Below are 17,881 nucleotides of genomic sequence, written 5' to 3' on the forward strand. Positions count from 1 at the left end.
TCCTTTTTGCAAAGCCTTTTTAAAATAACAGTGATGAACCTGGATCTAACTCAAAAATCATGAAAAAAGTGAACACATAGGTGTAGCAGGCCAAATTTACTCTAGCAGGGTATATTTTGGCCCAGTGGTATAAAAGAGGCTGGTACAAAATATAGGGGAGGCAGCACATGCCAAAATAAACTCAAGGGTAAAACTGACCTGGGCAAAAGTATAACTGAGGTATAATCTATCCTGGGGAATAGTCTGGATGGAGTTATATTTTGACCTGTTAAACTGGTGCTCTGAGATATGCCAAGAACATTTAATGTTACAGAATCCTGGTTATGTCCTACCAGTGCTCATCTACCAACTCCAACCTCACCAAGCAGAGCTAACGTAACCTCACTCTTCATTTATTGATAGACTCTCAAGTTTGAACAGACCACTGCAGAATAACTGCTGACTGTGGGTTGGAATGAACATCAGCAAAAACAGCTTAACCCGTGTTTTAGACCGTGCGCTATCACAGCTTTCTTCTGCTCTGACATCCTTTTACACCATAACTATACAATAAATCCACCCCTCCTTCTTTTCTCTGAAAAAAAAAAAGAGAGGCAGATCTCGCTTCTCAGTGTTAAACTTTGTTGGAGGTGTGTAGTGTTGTGATAGGGACTTTGTGCCATAAATGGATTTGTTGAGTTCAGAAAAAAACTATTTTGTGGGTGATTCTTTCTACTATTGCCTCCGCCCTGTTATAGGAGCCCTGGCCCTTTAAATGGTCACTGAACGGAAGTGTGATGACGTAGACGCTAGCCGTCCAATAGCGTGCTGCGCTAACCGCAGATCTCCAAACAGTACTGAGTGAACGTTGAGCTTGAAGTATCTGAAACGGAGTGGTTTATCGTCAGGCCTCACAGCGCAGGTTAGTGTCTCTGTCGGTGGGTTTTATTAACTCTTTGTCTGAGTCAGGGCGTGTTTCTCCCTCAAACTCGGCGTTTCTCTCAGCTGGAGTTTGAGGAGGTCTAGTCTGGGGTAGTTAGCTGCTAGGCTAGGAGACTGTTCCGTGTGAGCTAACTCAGGTAAGATGAGGAAACGGATTTCTGCTTCTCAGAGTGTTTTTCCTGTTTCTGTGATAAGTGTTGTTACACTTGCTGGCTGCATGGCAGTGAAATCTAAGGGTCTTAACCACAGACTGTATGGAAAACAGCGTGAACACATGGGGAGGTTAACATGGAGAAAAACATGACAGGGGTTTTACTTGTCAAGAAACGTACAAACAAACTACATTAACAAAACTGTTTTGTTATTTGGTTTATATTCCAGGCACATGTCTCTATACAGAATAATTATTACATTGGCTCTGTTCTGTTACTTCTGATTGCAGCTTTAGAGTTCATTTACAGCTACTCTTACAAATGCATGGTTTGCAACTTTATACTGTGTAATTCACTGTTCATAATCTAATATACTAAAATTTCAAACATACTAATGAAATAACCCACTGCTTCTAATACACGTAACTGATAAACTACATCTGTCAGAAGTGTGTAAAACCTTTGGTATGACCTGGATTTCTGCATAAATTGGTCATAAAATGTGTTCTTCATCTTCATCCAAGTCACAACATTACACAAAAGCAGTCCGCTTAAACGTAAAGCACACAAAAAAAGGATATGTTTTCATGATATACACAATGTGAACATTCACAGTAGAGGGTGGAAAAGTATGCAAACCCTTAGGTTTAGTAAATGGTTGACCCTCTTAAAGTGGCAATAACCTCAACCAAACGTTTCCTGTCTTTAGATCAAACCTTCACAGGAGGAGGTCAGGAGGAATGTTAAACCATTCTGTGAAAAAAAACTGTTTCAGTTTAGCAATATTCTTGGGATGTTTGACGTGATTTGCTCTTTTAAGGAACAGCAACAGCTGATCTGTCCAGGCCCTGAGGCAGAAAAGCAGCTCCAAATCATGGTGCCCCCTCCACCTTGCTTCACAGCTTGATGGTGGCGTGTCTTTTTTAGATCCACACATAGTGTTGTGTGTTCCTTCCAAACAACTCAACTTTGATTTTATCTGTCCACAGAATATTTTTCCAGTAGTGCTGTTGAACATCCAGGAGCTCTTTTGCAAACTTCCCTGTTTGTACTCCATTCTTGTACATCTCGTAGATTTGTCAACAGAGATGTTGGCCTGTCCTGGAGATTTGTGGTCTGTAGCTGACGCCTTAGGATTCTGTTCACCTGGTTGAGAAATCTTTGCCGTGCTCTTGCAGTCATCCGAAAAGGATGGATACTCCTGGGAGAGTAGTAACAGTGCTGAACTTCATTTACAAACAGTTTGTCTGACTGTGGTCCAAACATCAAGGCTTTCAGAGATATATCTTTTACCATGGATGTTAACATGTGTTCAATAGAATACATGAAAATGTATAATTGTTTGTGTGCTATTAGTTTAAGCATGCTGTGGTTCTCTTTTGTTGTGACATAGATGATGATTAGAATGCATTTTATGACTAGTTTATGCAGAAACCTAGGTCATATTCCTGAACGCTTCTATAAAAACTGTCTGCTTGGAAGCTGATACTGACAAAGAACACAGTAAGGGAGAACATAAAGTCAGAAAGAAAGAAATAAAAAACAAAATGACTAATTGGACCGGGAAAAGATTTATTTTTTTCAGAGAAAAATAACTTGGAGCATGCCAGTTGTTAAAGTTAATATTGTGATTATTTGCTTTCATCTGTTTTTCTTCTGAATTAAAAAAAATGAAGTTAACCTAAGTAAGGATTCATTATTTAACAATATTGATCACAGTTTATGAGAAATTTTCATGATCTGGAAATCAAAACATCCATCTTCCATTGGTGTGCTTCATCATAAAAGTTCCAGAGTGACATTTGATTTTTTTTTTCTGTTAGGTTTAAGAGTGAGAAGTGATAACCTGTCCACCTGAGAGTTTTCTGCTGTCAGAGTTGGAGCAATGGAGGAGGGGGAGGCTCGCAGCTTTCTCAAGAAGTTTGTGGAGGAGTTCCCTGCTGCTCCAGAGGAAGGCAGCCCACTGCCAGTGTCCCCCCTGAGCCGCAGGGTCTCTGAGGAGGAGCTGCATGGAGAGAGTCTGGAGCTGGGCCTGCGGCTGCTGAGTGCAAGGTAGGCCTGAACACGAATCTTAAGACCTGAAGGTTACGAATGAATAAACATACACAGTGCGAATGAATGCTCCCTGCTCTAAATAGTCTAATTAAAAAAATCTCAGATCCACTTATCAATAACCACTTTATTCTTATTTATTTGTGTTTATGTATTTGTGTTGGAATCAAAATTAACAAAGTGCAGTTTGCTGGGTAACACTGCAAAATAAACAAAACACATTAGAAGTGATTTGTGGAGTAGACCAGTTTGACTAAAATCAGTCACAAATAAAATTACTTAAATATTAAATGCAACAGGTTTGGCTGGATTCCATCCTGCACCCAGTTTGTGGACCATAACCTTCAATAATGAGACCATCACACCAAACTGGTACCCCAGCACCCCCAAAATTAACATTAATGTTAAAAACTCCATGTTTTTGTGTTTGAAACAGTTTTTCTGAATCTTAGCCCATTCCTCATCCCATGGCTAGCAGTTCACAAACATTATCTTCATTCTGCAGTAGCTTTCTTCAAATCAAATAAAAGTTATTTTCTGATGTTCAGGTCAGGTAACTGAGAAAGCCAGTCTAGAATATTCCAGAAATGAACTACTCTGAGACTGAGCCTTGGTGGACTTGAGGTTTCCTTTAGATTGTTGCCCTATTGTATGGTCAAACAACCTAAGAGATGACATGTCGATGGTTTCCTGATACTTGATCAGAGAATTGTTTTTAGAATCTATCCGCCCCACCACACCAGAAGATGCGAAGCAGCCCCAGAGCATCACCTGGGCACCGCCATGCTTAACTGTAGGCAGGTTGTTCTTTTCAACATATGCTTCAATGATAATCCAAAGGCTCAAAAAAATACAGTTTTGTCTAGTTAGTTCTCTGAATTGAATTCTGATACATCTGTGCTTTATTCATGTGGTTTCAAGGAAACTGGAGTTGACTTATCTTAAGCTTTTGGGTCAGTGAAGGTGTGTGTCCTGGAGTTCAACCATGGAGGTCTTTAGTGTTTGACGTGCACATTACTGTGCAAACTGCTGCAACCAAGTCCTGCTGCAGTTTTATTCATTCACTCAAAGGTTTCCCGTCTCCTCAGGAATCTGGTGGCAGCAGTTGTTAGCTTCCTCTCTATGCCAAGTTGAGGTAGTGTTGCTGCCGTTCTATGCCTTTTGAGCTTGAATCAGTGTCCTTGTTTGTGCAGGACAATAATCTTTTCACTTACCCATATTTACCCATGCAGCCTGATGTTTGATTTGCCTGAAGCAGACCTGATGCAACAAATGACTCCCTGAGTTAGTTGCATCAGATGTGCCACACTTGGTTTGCATTTGTGGCCTCTTAGCAGCATTTCTCTTCAGAGGGTTGAATAATTTTGAGATCAGTCATTGAAAGTGGCCCTTAATGTTGAAATTTGAGAAAATATAGCAGTTGTGTTTGATTTGTTTATTAAAAACACTTAGAAGTTTGCACGTTTTGTTAATAAACCTTATTTGTGGTTAGGGTAGAATAATTTGGACGAGAAGTCTGTGATAACTGAGAAAAGCAATTCTTTCCACGGTCTTAGCTCGAGAATGAAATGAATATAATAAAATATTTCTGATTTTGACTTTTAGATGTATTTTCTTTAAAAAATACAGGCACTCCATTATGCCGTGACATCATGACTTGGGCCTTGTTTACACAACAACATTAACACTGAAACGCTGTAGTGAGCATGCCAGGCCTATAGGTGGTGCTATAACTGTCTTCTCCGGAAGCAGCTTTTGGTAGAGCTCCACTGAAGAAGGGTTGAGCTGATCATCTTGTAAACTGGCGAATAGTAAGAGCAGAAGTGGAGCAACAGATGCACATTTTGTTGCAAGACAGTCAGCAGATTCAGCAGATTGGGCAGCACATGCACAACACGGTGCTCCACGTCGATCGTAAAAACGATACTGTTGTCCTGTTGTATGCGCGCACGAGGCGGAATGTGACGTCAGTGTTTCCACTGAAAACGCCGGTGGTACACCAAAATCTGTGACCCGTCGGAAACTGTGACTGCAGGGGGCAACAGTGAGTTCTTTTTCGGCATGGCCGTCTTGGTAGACGGGGGAGTAGAAGAAGTAGAAGAGCATTTACGCGAATTACAAAGGGATTAAGCTTTACGAGGTTTCTTACCCATGGATAGCAGAGAGTTCTTACCAATATACCCTATTTGGGACTCTTAACTGTATGGATATGAACAATAAAGTGATTTGTGCTGCATCAAAATGTATAACTGGAATATGTGTGTGTGTGTGTGTGTGTGTGTGTGTGTGTGTGTGTGTGTGTGTGTGTGTGTGTGTGTGTGTGTGTGTGTGTGTGTGTGTGTGTGTGTGTCTGCGTGTCTGTGTGTGCGCGTGTGTGTAAATTTGTTGGTGCTTTACGCATATTTACAGGTGCATAGAGTTAATGTGACCAGTTAATTGCCGTCAGAAAGTGTTACCCCACTGTATCTGCGTGATAATAAACCCAGATCCTAAACGTGTATATATGAACTCCTCCATCTCTCCACTTAATTCTGGACCCAATAAAAAAAGTGTCACCTATAATATGGCCAGCAGAGCCCAGGTCACTATTTCTGATAGCCATCAGAAACTGTTACCCTACTATATCTGCATAATAATAAACCCAGATCATAGATAATAGGTATCTAGGAACTTCCCCACCTCTCCACTTCATTTTGGACCTATTTCAAAAAATGTGTCACCTCTAATGGGCCAGCAGAGCCTAGGTCACCATTTCTGACAGCCATCAGAAAGTGTTACCTTACTTTCACTGCATTATAATGAACTCAAACTTAAATTCCTTAACCCCTCTGTTGTTTGCATAAATGCTCTTCTACTTCTTCTACTCCTCTGTCCACCAAGACAGCCATGCCGAAAAAGAACTCACTGTTGCCCCCTGCAGTCACAGTTTCTGATGGGTCACAGATTTTGGTGTAACACCTGCTTACTGTTTACACGGCAACGTTGTTGACAGTGTTTTAGAAAAATCCCACTCTGGAAGCCGTTCTCAAAAGTGTGCATTTTTGGTCGGCCATAATGCAGTTTCTGTGTAAACGCGAGGCTGAAACGCAACAAAACTTTTGCGTTTCAGCCTAAAACCGTTGTCGTGTAAATGGCCCTTTAGTCTTTAAAACATTATCAACTGTTGACACCAGAGAGTGTTTCTTTAAGATCCTGACCTGAAAAAAAGAAACAGATCTTGTTGGATTAAATTCCCCTGGCCATCAGTTTCACAAATGATGATCGGAGAAACACAGCTGAATTTTGGATTTCATTTTCAATCCTAACCCCAGTTAAGTTTTACACAAGGGTAAAAAAGTCAACATATCAAATCCACTGTTGTACTGTCTTTGCTAAATAATGATAAATGAACCTAGATTTTGTAATTCAGCTAAAATTAAGAGCGGCCCTCTGACTGGGGATCCTCTGCCCAAGGATCAAAGTCTTTCCTTTCTACTCCCTTCATGATAATTTTGCAGTTTATCTGTGTGTAACCTCTGTGTATGTGTGTGTACATTCCTCACATGCCTGACAGCTCTGTTCCTGCCCGGCACGTTCTCTCTGCCTGTTTTAATCTGCTGTTTGTGTTCATGCTGCTGAGGGGACAGAATAACTGTTACTGACACACAGTTTGAAAAGAATAACCAAAACAGAGAGCTGCACAAGAGCCAGACTGAAACAGAAACAGGTTCTATATCAGGGTGTATTTGGCCAGGAGCTGCAGGGAGAGGATGCAGACTGGTAGATGAGTTGAGGTGTTTGTGCTTATTGATGGCTGAGGCTCTGCACATGAGCAGATCTGCAATTGTTTTTAGTGGTATCCATACTGTTTTTTTTTTTTTTTTTTTTTTTTATTGTTACAAACCTGCACACATCATGTTATCTGTGCTAGGCCTGCTTCAAACTTCACTCCAGAGGAACAGAATCAAGTCTTTGGGCAGCAACTAATAATATCATACCTACACCTTTTCTCTACATGCTGTATATTAACTGATTGAGCCACAAGGATGCAAACAAGTTTATGGTGCACATAGGTTAGCAAAGAATCCATTATCAGCCCTTTATTACCCAAGTATCATACAGGCCACCTGGACTGTTTTTTTGTTATTTTGGCCTTAAAGTCCCTCTGAGGAGTTTCTTGGTGATCTTGAAAAAGTCTCACTTGTAGATGCCTGATCATCTATGCCACAACTTGAATTGAGTTTATCAGCGCCAATATAGGTTATTCCTAAACGCTATTTCTCAGCTTCTAAGGTCAGAGCAGAAGAAAACTAAACAGGAGAGTGATACAGGCCTATACATATCATATGTTCAATATGTGGTTCAGTTTTTTGTGTTTCCTGAAAAAAGACAGGGCCATTATTTTTAGAGGTATGTAGCCAATAATTTGGCCCTCAGTGCTCCCTTCTTCTTTCCCTCTTTCTGTCCCTCTGCTCACTCTGTTCCCTGTCAGGAAGACTTGATATCCTGTCTGCAGAAACACCATTGTTCTCCTGAGTTCCTGTTTCCACAACCCGCTCTCCTGAGCTGCTCAAATGTAACTCTGGAACGGAAAATGACAAACAGATAATTGAACCTGAGCCGTAAACGTTTTATTTCTGTGCTGATGTGGATCAAACCTGTCAGGAGAGATGAATCCTGTCAGATCATGTTTTCCTTCTTTGTTGGTTCAGGGGATCTCCGGCAGTACTTAGCGCCCTCATGTGCCAGGCAGCTCTGTCCCAACTGCTGCAGGATGACCTCTCACCTCATCACTGCCCACAGGACGCTGAGGTCAACCAGGAAGAGGAACAGGAAGCAGTCTGTGAGTTATGTCAGGTTCTTGATTTGAGCTATGCAATGTGTGACTCACCCTCAGTGATAAAAAAAACCCTGCATCATCGGAAAAGAGCAAGATGTTTTAAAGCTTGTTTTGAAATTAACAACAGTTACTGAGGAAACAATAAACAGCTGATTTAAGCTGCATTTCCACCAAGCAGTCTAGTTCAGTACGATTTGGCATGGTTTGATACGGTTAAGTTTGATCCCGTTTGCGATTCCACAGCAAACTGTGCCCTCTCGTGGTAGGTGGTGTGTAAGCCAGATGCTGAAAGCTGCAGCTGTTGAACAATAGCCTGACGCTGTAGCAGTGCGACACAGTTTGCCCCTCTAATAAATCCAACAAAGAGGAAAAATGTGACACAGTAAACAAAGAGCATTGATGGAAGACATGGAGCATTTCGTCCTCTCTGTGATTGGCATGTAGCTCTTTGATACAAAGAACAATCAAGCTTTGTTTCAGAGAAGTCTGTGTGCTGCCAGGAGAAATGCAGCCACTGTCGCACGGTAAGTGACAATTCTTTCGACCCATCAACGGTCTGCAGTGTTGTAGCTCCACCTTCTGTTGGTTGGATGGGTTTAGTCTGGCACCCATACAGAAAGGGTCCCAAAAAGTGGGACGGCTCATCTCCGTTATTTGGGGATCTGTCTCGGGATCAGTCACTGGAAACGCTGTGAAATACGTGCTGTGCCAAGACAAACCGAACCATACTGCTCGGTGGAAATGCGGCCTAACAGTCATTAAAATCGTTCACTTTGTCAAATGTTAATGAAATCACTATTTTGGGGTTTGCGAATCACTTAAAGCCAGCAAACACACATTGTTAAAACTTTTAAACTAGGGCTGTCACTTAAACATGTTAATTAGATTAATTAATTGTACCACAAATTAATGCCTTATGAAAATTAGTGCAGTAACTAATTGGCTGCTGACTTTTTTAGAGCACCTTGAATAATCTTTTAAGACCCAAATAATATTTTTTTCTATGACTATGTAAACACCAATACTACCTTAGAAGAGTGGACTCTCTTTTTTTATGCTTCTCTTCCTGTTTCTGATCCAAAAAACAGTAAAAACATACTTGTTTTGATTGTGTTTACCTTGTGTGGTCCATCCTTTGATCCTCTCCTGGTCTCCGTTGTCTTTTTCTTAGGACCACAGCGACACATCCTTAGTTGGAGCGTGAGCTGCCTGAACTTTTCTGACTTGCAGCGTCTCGCTATGTCTCTGTCATCTCACATCTTCTCCTCATATCCATGCTGATCTCTCATCCAAAGAGCGCGCCGCTCTCACCCACAGTAGTTTATGAGCAGGATTTTGATTGACAAGCGCCGTAGGCCCCGCCTCTATAGACGCCGACACTGACATATTAAAATTAGCCAGTTGAAAAAAATTATATTTATAATCGTCTCTTCTCTGTGTAGTCATTAAATCAGTCATTCACTACAATTTTGTAATTTCCTAAAATTCAAATTCTTTATTTGGGAAATTTAAGCAGATATGAGATTAAAATGTGATTATTTACAAATCCTGTAATGAATTAGAATATTGATTTAATCGCGTGACAGCAGTTGCTAAAATATTATTGCTTATGGTAAAAAAAAGAAATCTGCTTATTTTGAGCAATCTTAAATGGAGGGATCTGTTTTCTTCATTTTTGATTTTATTAATTTTTTTGTCTGTATTTCATCATCAGTGTTGCAGTCGGAGGCTGTTGGACGTCTCTTCTTCCACCAGCTGATAAATGTGGCGCTAACATGGCACCAAAACCTCCCAAAGCTCCCTTCTCCTCCCTCTGCTTCCCAGTACCTCCTCTGCTCCGTTCACGCCATCAAGAACACGAGGAGGAAGATGGAGGACAAACATCTGGCCCTGCCTGACTTTAACCAGCTCTTTGGTTTCCAGGTTGGTGCGTCACCTGTTTTTAAACATGTTTACCTTTTATAACGAATGAAACACACCACTCACGCTTCTTCTGTCTGTCCCTCTGGGCTCCGCTCCAGGACGGAGTGAAACGATCATACTTTGCCGTGTTTGACGGCCATGGAGGAGTAGACGCTGCCATCTTTGCGGCCACACACCTCCATGTTTCTCTGAGCAAGCAGGAGAGTCTGCAGAGTGACCCAGCCGCAGCCTTTAAAGATGCCTTCACACACACAGACCACATGTTCAGAGGCAAAGCCAGGAGAGAGGTACTGAGATATTAAATTCACACCTTCTGAATGAAGAAATACGTTTAATTTCTCTCATTTCAATCCAAATTAAAATCTTAAGCATGCATGAATCCTTATTTTTATGAATATACAGCTATGTTTGTTCTGATAACCAATTTAGTGGCTGATAAATTAGAAAATCAGCAAAATAATCTTTTTTTTATTATGTATTACAGAAGGGTGTTTCACTTTTTTTCTACAATAATTTGTCCTTTAGTTTTTGTTTAACTTTACAACAAAGAGGAATCTTCCTGTACAAAAACATGCAGAGAACAACAAAACAACTCTTAACTCTTTGCCTTGTTCAGAACCCTAAACTTGCAGTAGTCATGCTAAAGTTAGCCTTGTGCTTGCATGTAGCTTCCTTCTATCCTCCTGTTTGGAAAACATTTACCTGTTAGTATTTTAGTGTTTGGAGTTTTCAGTATTGTTTACAAAGAGTACATGCAATATTTCTGAGGTGAAAGTAATCTTTTTTTTTAAAACCAAAGTTATACTGCTGACTACTAGCATATCAGCAGTTTTCCATACACATTAGCATCAAGCTAGCGCTGTTTTCTATATGGTTTTTGGCACAATAGGTGTAAAATGCACAACATGTTGAATGTGCTGAACAGGGATCCTTTGTGAGGGTAGTGGTCATGTATCATAATTCAGTTTTACAGACAGAAACTACCTTAAGCTAGGTTAGCACAACTTTAATAATGAAATGCCAAAGAAAAGTGTGACCGAGGCAAAACGCATGGATCACTCATTGTGACACCTGGCAGAAAGGGTTGAACTGATATGGAAGTCATGATGAAACATTGTTTGTTTCACAATGTTATAATAAATTTACCAGTCGCCAAGCTTCACTCAGCCCACCTGTGTAATGTTGCCTGGCTGTAGCTAACTCCTGGACACAGCAGTGAGGACGTAGGATTGAATGGGGAGCGCCATCTAGTGGACAAACATTGCAAGGACTCTGACACTTAACAGCTTAACTGCTTTAGGAAAATTAAGAATGAATCAGCATCTCATCCGGATGATGATGATTATTTTGAAAAGGGCTATAATGGGCTAGCTATATTGATTGGACCTCATTTTAAAGTATCAAAAAGAACAGAAGTTTATGAAAAAAGGTCATACTTGCACTGAAAGAGGGAAGAGATGGAGTCAGAGTATAAAGGGTGAGTAAGGAACCAACTTTTTGGTTTTCAGTCAATTTCAGACTTGTTCTAAAGAACGTACAAAGACGTCCACACCTCTGAAGAAACGTGCTGGGAGGTGCAGGGCTTTCATATCTTTGCTACGCTTGTTAAAGTGATTCATCCTTCTTCTGCTTTGTCCTGTAGTCTGTTACACCCCTGTGTATGAAAAAACTCCAAAACAAAAGAAAGAAACCCCAAACTGTTGTCTCTCACTTGGTGCTATCTTTTTATAAAGTTGTTTTCATGTCTGCTGAAGAACATAACCGCTTTCACCTGATCTAGTCTGTCACCGCTCCAGGCTTCAGTAATCAGCAGTGTGAGGTTCCACTGGCTCTAGTGGGTCGTGTTTCCCCCCTTTTTAGTTTTTTTTTTTTTTTTTAAATACATGAAATTTAGGGTTTTTTTTGTTTTCCATTTATAAACGTGTCTGCCTAACATTCCATCTACAAGTGTTTCTGCTAAATCTAAATCAAGGCCCTCCCACCAGTCGCCAACAGGAAATATACCACATGAAATCTTTTGACCATTCAGAGCCGTTCACCAAGATCTGAGTATTTTCCGTGAGCTGTCCTGCAGAGTAACCCAGCTTCAGCTGAAGACTGATGAGTCTGGGTTTTTTTTGTTTTATTTTTGTGTTGTCAGCGTCTGCGGAGTGGCACTACGGGTGTGGCTGCGCTTATCCAGGGTCAGGAACTGTCGGTGGCCTGGCTGGGAGACTCTCAGGTGATCCTGGTCAGACAGGGTCAGACTGTCACACTGATGGACCCTCACAAACCAGACAGAGAGGTGAGGACGTCACACATTTATTTCACACATCTGCCCTTTAGTGACCTCTAGTGGCCAAGTGAAAAACAGGTCATAAGATATTGGTGCAAGCAGTTGTACTGTTTAGTTTGGGTGCAGCAGGCAGGTCCAAAGGCCAGTCATGGCCACAGATCCATTTTCATACGGCCCCCAGTTTTAATCTTAGAGTTTATTAAATATGTTACTGAATGAATCATGCCCTTAATTAAGTGAACATTAACATTTTCTGTTAAGGTCATAAATCAAACTAAAGTCTATCTGTGAGCCCTCACTGAACTAGATTTGGACTGTGCATAGTCTACTTGTCTGAAATTAAAGCTCTGTTCATTTGGCAGAAATGAACTCTTACAGCTGACATTACAAGCTGCCAGCACCCTTCCTGTCCTGTCCAAGGTTAAAATAGTTTAGGATTTGTCATTATAGTTAAGTTTTATTTAGTTTTGACATTTTTTTTCCATTATAGTTTAGTTTTCATTAGTTTTGACTTTTTTTCCCATTATAGTTTAGTTTTAATTAGTTTTAGAGCAGGCATTCTAGTTTTTATTTAGTTTTGATTTTTGCAACAAGGCTTAGTTTTAGTTTAGTTTTAGTTTAGTTTTAGTTTAGTTTTAGTTTTTCATACCGTATTAACCAGGTGCAGGATTCAAAAAGGTCAGAGTAAATATTTTGTAATACTGTTTATTTTCCAGTCCAACATAGTTTTCACTGCTCAGTCAATGCTGATACAGAAATGTTGGCTGCTGCCTTAAACACATGAAAATAATATAAACTTAATATAAGAATATAAACATAAATTATATAATGTTATATAATAAATATAATATAATTAAATAATGTTAACATGAATTAAATAAAAACAATAAAAACATACATTATATAAAACAATATGAGCTTTAATAATTAGAAACTTGGACTCTGTGACAATAAAGTCAGACTCACATGAAATTAAACTATTACAGATGCTCTGATTCATTGCTCCTCTACGTTTGGTCGCAGCACAGCGCACAGCCAGTCAGTGCAGTAAACAAGCACATCCCAGTACGTCGCTATGATGGTGCCGTACGGCACTAACAACTGCCTAAAACTGTCGTAAAATTGGTTGGGAAAATGTGTCAGATTAATTTAAATCCTAAAGGCTATTAATATCGCCAAAAACTACAACTAAGGACATTTTTTAAAATAATTTTAGTTAGTTTCAGGTAGTTTTGTGAACGTTCGTTTTAGTTAACTATTATAACCTTGGTCCTGTCTTGTCCTTGTTCCTGTTTTTCTCTGTGTTTTTATCTCCTGAAATATATTAAATCCAAAAACCAACTCATGTCAGACTTAGGTTGGTTTCAAGAATAGTGCAGATTAAAACTCACTGAACTCATCAGGTGTTCAGTGAGTTTTGAAGTGTGTTCAGATGCGGTGCTGATCTTCAGATTTTGATCTTTCTTTGCTTGTACTATCATCTGTCCAGGATGAGAAGCAAAGGATCGAGGACCTTGGTGGTTGCGTCACCTTCATGGGCTGCTGGCGAGTGAACGGCACATATGCTGTGTCCAGAGCTATCGGTGAGTCCACCTCATCCCACAACCAAAGTTTCATATTCATTTCACATACCCCTGAAGGTGTGTTAAACCAAAGAGTAAGTAACATTCATCCAAGTACTGAAAAAAAGAGAAATGCTGGTCAGAAAGTTTGATTTGAAAACATTTTAAACAGACATTTGTACAGCTGACAGAGCTCCCTGTTGAACATTTCAGTCACTGCACCAGAAAAACTTTATTTCCTCTCTTGCTCACCTCATCAGCTGTTTGTCCTTTTTAGTCCTAAGATCCACACCATGCTTTACTACCTACAGTCTGACATATATCTAACCAATGTATCAGTGAATAATATCTGCTCAGCTGTCTTTGTTTTCTGCCCTGTTGATGTGTTATTTGTCTTTTACCAATCTTATTAAAGTGGTCTATGAGACAGAAGAACGATGTATTGATGTGTCAACCTTCATGTTCCCTCTCCAGGAGACTTTGACCAGAAGCCCTATGTCTCTGGCGATGCTGACTGCTCCACAGTTCAGCTTCTTGGGGACGAAGACTACCTACTGTTGGCCTGTGACGGCTTCTTTGACGCCATCTCCCCCTCTGAGGTCCCGCGCCTGGTCCTGGATGCTCTGAAGCAGCCCGACGACCCTGATGAGCTCGGGGGAGACGCTCTGCTGGATCAGTCCGATGACGCGGTGGGACTGAGGGTCGCTCAGAAGTTGGTAGGTCACGCTAAGTCGGCTGGCTCTAGTGACAACATCACAGTGATGCTGGTGTTCCTGCATCCACCGCTCCAGCTGCTCACTCGAGACTCCGCAGCAGGAACAGCAGAAGCTGCACAGGACTCCACCTCCCATGGTGCACCACAGGAGTGAAGGGAGAGGTCTGCAGCACAATCACCACTGTGCCAAGCTACTGACTCTTTTCTCAGCCATTGGATTGTCCCCTGGTGCTGTTCCACACCCTGCAGACTGTTATCTCTTAAAAACACTTCAAACAAGCAAACAAACACAGCTGATCAGATTCTTTTAAAGGTCCTGAAGGTGAGTTTGGATCTGACTCGCCCCTAAAGCATGATCCCCAAGTCCAGGTAAACACAGGCTGTGTGTGTGGCTTCGCAAAACTACACGTTCACTGTCATATGTGACTTGGACACTCTGTCCTCTCTGCTACCATTTTGTTTCTGATGTTTGTCTCCAGCGTCCGGCCTGTTGCTGCTCTATAGCGCCTTTAACTAGATGTTGTGAGAGCGCTGCTCAGCCCATTTAGAGTTTGTGGGGAAAACGGAGACTTTAGCCCTGTTTCCACCAAGCGGTCCGTCATGGACCGGTTAAGTTTGGTACGGGTTGGATCAGTGAAGTCCTGTTTGTGTTTCCAATCCGGGCCTCTCTTGGTAGACGTTGCGTAAGCTGGATGCCAATGGCTGCGTCAACTACGTTATAGCATGAAGTCATAGCAGCGTGACACAACGTACCCTGCTAATAAACCCAACAAAGGGGAAAAATGCGCCACATTAAACAAAGAGCAAAGTTGGAAGACATCCAGGAGTTTGTCTTCTTTGTAGTTTTGATGTGGCTCTTTATCAAAGCTGTGTTATGCTTTTCGTGCAAATGTAAGTCACTGAAATGAGATGCACGAGATCCATGTAAGGCTTTTATGCTTTTTAACACCCCATGTCTGTTGCTGTCCATTCCCAAACTGCAGGGGGCAGTGTATCACAAACATACGTCTACCAGAGAACTACACAAGAGTCGAAAAGTTTGGCTTTGTTTTTTTTTTTTTTACATTTCTGTCCCCAAGATTTTTCCACTTTCTTTTAACTGATTCCTCTTCTTTGCCAAGAGTGGCCGTAATTTCACGCCATGAATTAGTTACCATTCGATTATATTAGTGACCATTCAGTTATCATGGTGATCTCTGCGCGAAGTGCGTAGACTGTAAACAAAATGAACGTCATCTTGCTCAGCTCAAAGTGAGGTCTCCACTAAAACTGCTCCCCCTTGTGGCTGGCTGCAGTATGGGTCAAAAAATCTGGCCCTCTCGTCATTCCAGATGGGCTGTGGTCAAACTTTAAATAATCAATACATCTTGTAGAAATGTTTCTCACCTCAGATTGTTGTGGTGATTATCAGATATCATTTGGCTGCCTTGTATTCAAGTCCCCTTTTTAATGAAAATTTTCATTTTCATTAGTATTAAGAGGTGAAAACAAGGTTTTATGTCATGTTTAATGATGACTGACAGCTGCTGTTCTTGTGAATTTTTTTCAGGGATTGTGAAATATGTCGGGAGATGTAGTCAAGATATAATTAGACTCTCGAAAGAGAAACAATTGTTTCAACCAATCAATGGACTGGAGTGTTTTCAGCTCCTCCTTCTGGAATTGGATCAGTATGTCTGGCACCCAGAAGGGTAGCAAAAAGTGGGATGGTACAGGTCGGTAATTTTGGGACCTATCCCAGTTTTAGTCAATGGAAACACCACGAAAAGTGTGACGTACCAAGACAAACTGAACTGAACTGCTTGGTGGAAACGGGGCTTTTGAGAAATGTTTGTGCTGTGGATGACAACCACTTTCTGATTGGCTCGAATTATTTATGTTGTTTTTCTTCCCTTGATTGGTCACATTCTTTTTCAGGCTTTTGACTGTAGTCCTAACACATTGACACAAAATGATGATTTAGAGATGATTTTTAATCTAAAAAGGATTTACATATCTCTGTTTTTCATGGTTCGTTGCACTGTCACAGTTAAGATTCTTCTCTTTTTGTGAAGCCACACTCAAAGCGTGTGTTATGGGACCTTTTATGAACTTGTGAAACAGTCTCTTGGGGTCTGCTAAAGTGTCAAAACAAATACTTATCTTTACTTCCATCACCTCTGTGCATCAAAAACCTTCTCAGTGTCCGGACGAGTCTGTTACTTCAAAGTGTCTGTATTCTCTGTTTTAATATTTATTATCAAACCACAGGTCTCATCCTTGTGTTTTCTTTGTATTATCAGTATTAAGTGGCCTCTGGATTCACTAAAGCTGTACAGTTCCTTAATGACCGACAGTTTCTCTCCTGAGTTTCTCCTCTAAGAAGAAAGCTCTCATGATTTAAGTTCTTATTTTTTGTCCCTGACAGGCTCAGGTTGGTGTTTTAGTTCAAGAGGGAGATGAGTGTGATCCACAAACAGCTGTTACATCACTGAAGCTAATGTAGTGTAGCCTCCTGGCTGCTTAATTAGCACGTCTCAAAAGTTCACTTCAACTAGCCTGTACTCTGTGTTTCATGCAGGTCATATCAAACCTAACATCCCAACCCCACGCCACCCCCACCCTGTAGAGAGACAGCAGAAGCACAGGGTGCAGCAGTAAAATAACACAGATTAAGTCAGTGGTGGCCCCTGTGTTTTCAGCCATTCAGATGCTTAAATGTGTGAGTTTAGGTTTTAACACACCAACCTGAAACTCAGCCTTTGTGAAACACCAGGAGTAGTAACTCTCCTCAACTTCATCCTCAGTGTTCAAGTGCCTAGCAGCCTGTAAGATCTGTCTGTAAGCAGTCCTGATGCTGAGCAGAATAACTCCTGAAGTGTTTTTTCCCCTGAGCTCAGAGCAGGAAGTAGGAGGACTGAATCAGTTAAGGAGCTGAATCTCTGCTTTTTTTGGGAGCTTCTTCCAGGAGGAACACAGAGACAGAAGGGTCACAGTACAGAGGGTGTTTCTATAATGAGGTTGTGATGTTGTGCCAAACTGGCTTCATAAGCTCAGCATGCTGTGGTGTGGTGGGGGAGTATGAATTGATCACTTTGTTTTCCAGTATTACTGTTTTTATATTTCTCTTTAACATTTCTAATCATGCCTTTTATAACGCTTTCAAGATTTCATCTGTAATAAAGATAAATCTGCTGTAATATTCTGTATCGCTGTGTGTGTGTTTCTAAATAATAACATGAGGTTTCACATTTTCAGCTAGAAGATGTTTCTGAATTAAACCTGATTTCCTGCACTGAGCTGGGCGCTGTTTGGCCTTTTTTTTGAAACTTCATCTTGTTTCCTCTGATGTTTTTTTTTTTGTTTGTTTTAACTCTCATATTTTCACAATGATAAATGATGAATCCGTTTATTTAAAGATGTCAGCTCTGAGAGTTGTTGAGTTTCTGCAGAATGTACAGAGCTTTAGCTTTAGACAAGTAG

The 17,881-nt window shown here is 40.8% G+C and overlaps 1 protein-coding gene across 2 annotated transcripts; it reads left to right on the forward strand.

Annotated features, from left to right (window-relative positions):
- Window positions 1-821: 821 nt before the first annotated feature.
- On the forward strand, window positions 822-17,633 carry ppm1f (protein phosphatase, Mg2+/Mn2+ dependent, 1F). 2 transcript variants are annotated; one of them, XM_074669774.1, is made up of 8 exons: window positions 822-901; window positions 2,897-3,125; window positions 7,817-7,947; window positions 9,659-9,867; window positions 9,966-10,154; window positions 12,008-12,151; window positions 13,632-13,725; window positions 14,179-17,633. In XM_074669774.1, exons 2-8 carry the CDS (start codon window positions 2,959-2,961, stop codon window positions 14,571-14,573), a joined length of 1,329 nt encoding a protein of 442 aa, XP_074525875.1. In that variant the 5' UTR covers window positions 822-901; window positions 2,897-2,958; the 3' UTR covers window positions 14,574-17,633. The 2 variants fall into 2 exon arrangements, with proteins under 2 accessions (XP_074525875.1, XP_074525874.1); XM_074669773.1 differs by lacking the exon at window positions 822-901 and adding an exon at window positions 929-1,058.
- Window positions 17,634-17,881: the final 248 nt, after the last annotated feature.

The sequence above is a fragment of the Halichoeres trimaculatus genome, unplaced genomic scaffold (genome assembly GCF_033239565.1).
Source record: "Halichoeres trimaculatus isolate MK-OKI-2021-1 unplaced genomic scaffold, fHalTri1.1 fHalTri1_scaffold_5, whole genome shotgun sequence".
In the NCBI taxonomy this organism is placed as follows: Eukaryota; Metazoa; Chordata; class Actinopteri; order Labriformes; family Labridae; genus Halichoeres; species Halichoeres trimaculatus.

Excerpts from the sequence above, each read along its gene's own strand:
- ppm1f (XM_074669774.1), top strand. The coding sequence starts at position 2,959 with ATGGAGGAGGGGGAGGCTCGCAGCTTTCTCAAGAAGTTTGTGGAGGAG. Across the intron at positions 3,126-7,816 it reads CTGCGGCTGCTGAGTGCAAG|GGGATCTCCGGCAGTACTTA; the intron begins GTAGGCCTGAAC and ends TTGTTGGTTCAG. Across the intron at positions 10,155-12,007 it reads GAGGCAAAGCCAGGAGAGAG|CGTCTGCGGAGTGGCACTAC; the intron begins GTACTGAGATAT and ends TTGTGTTGTCAG.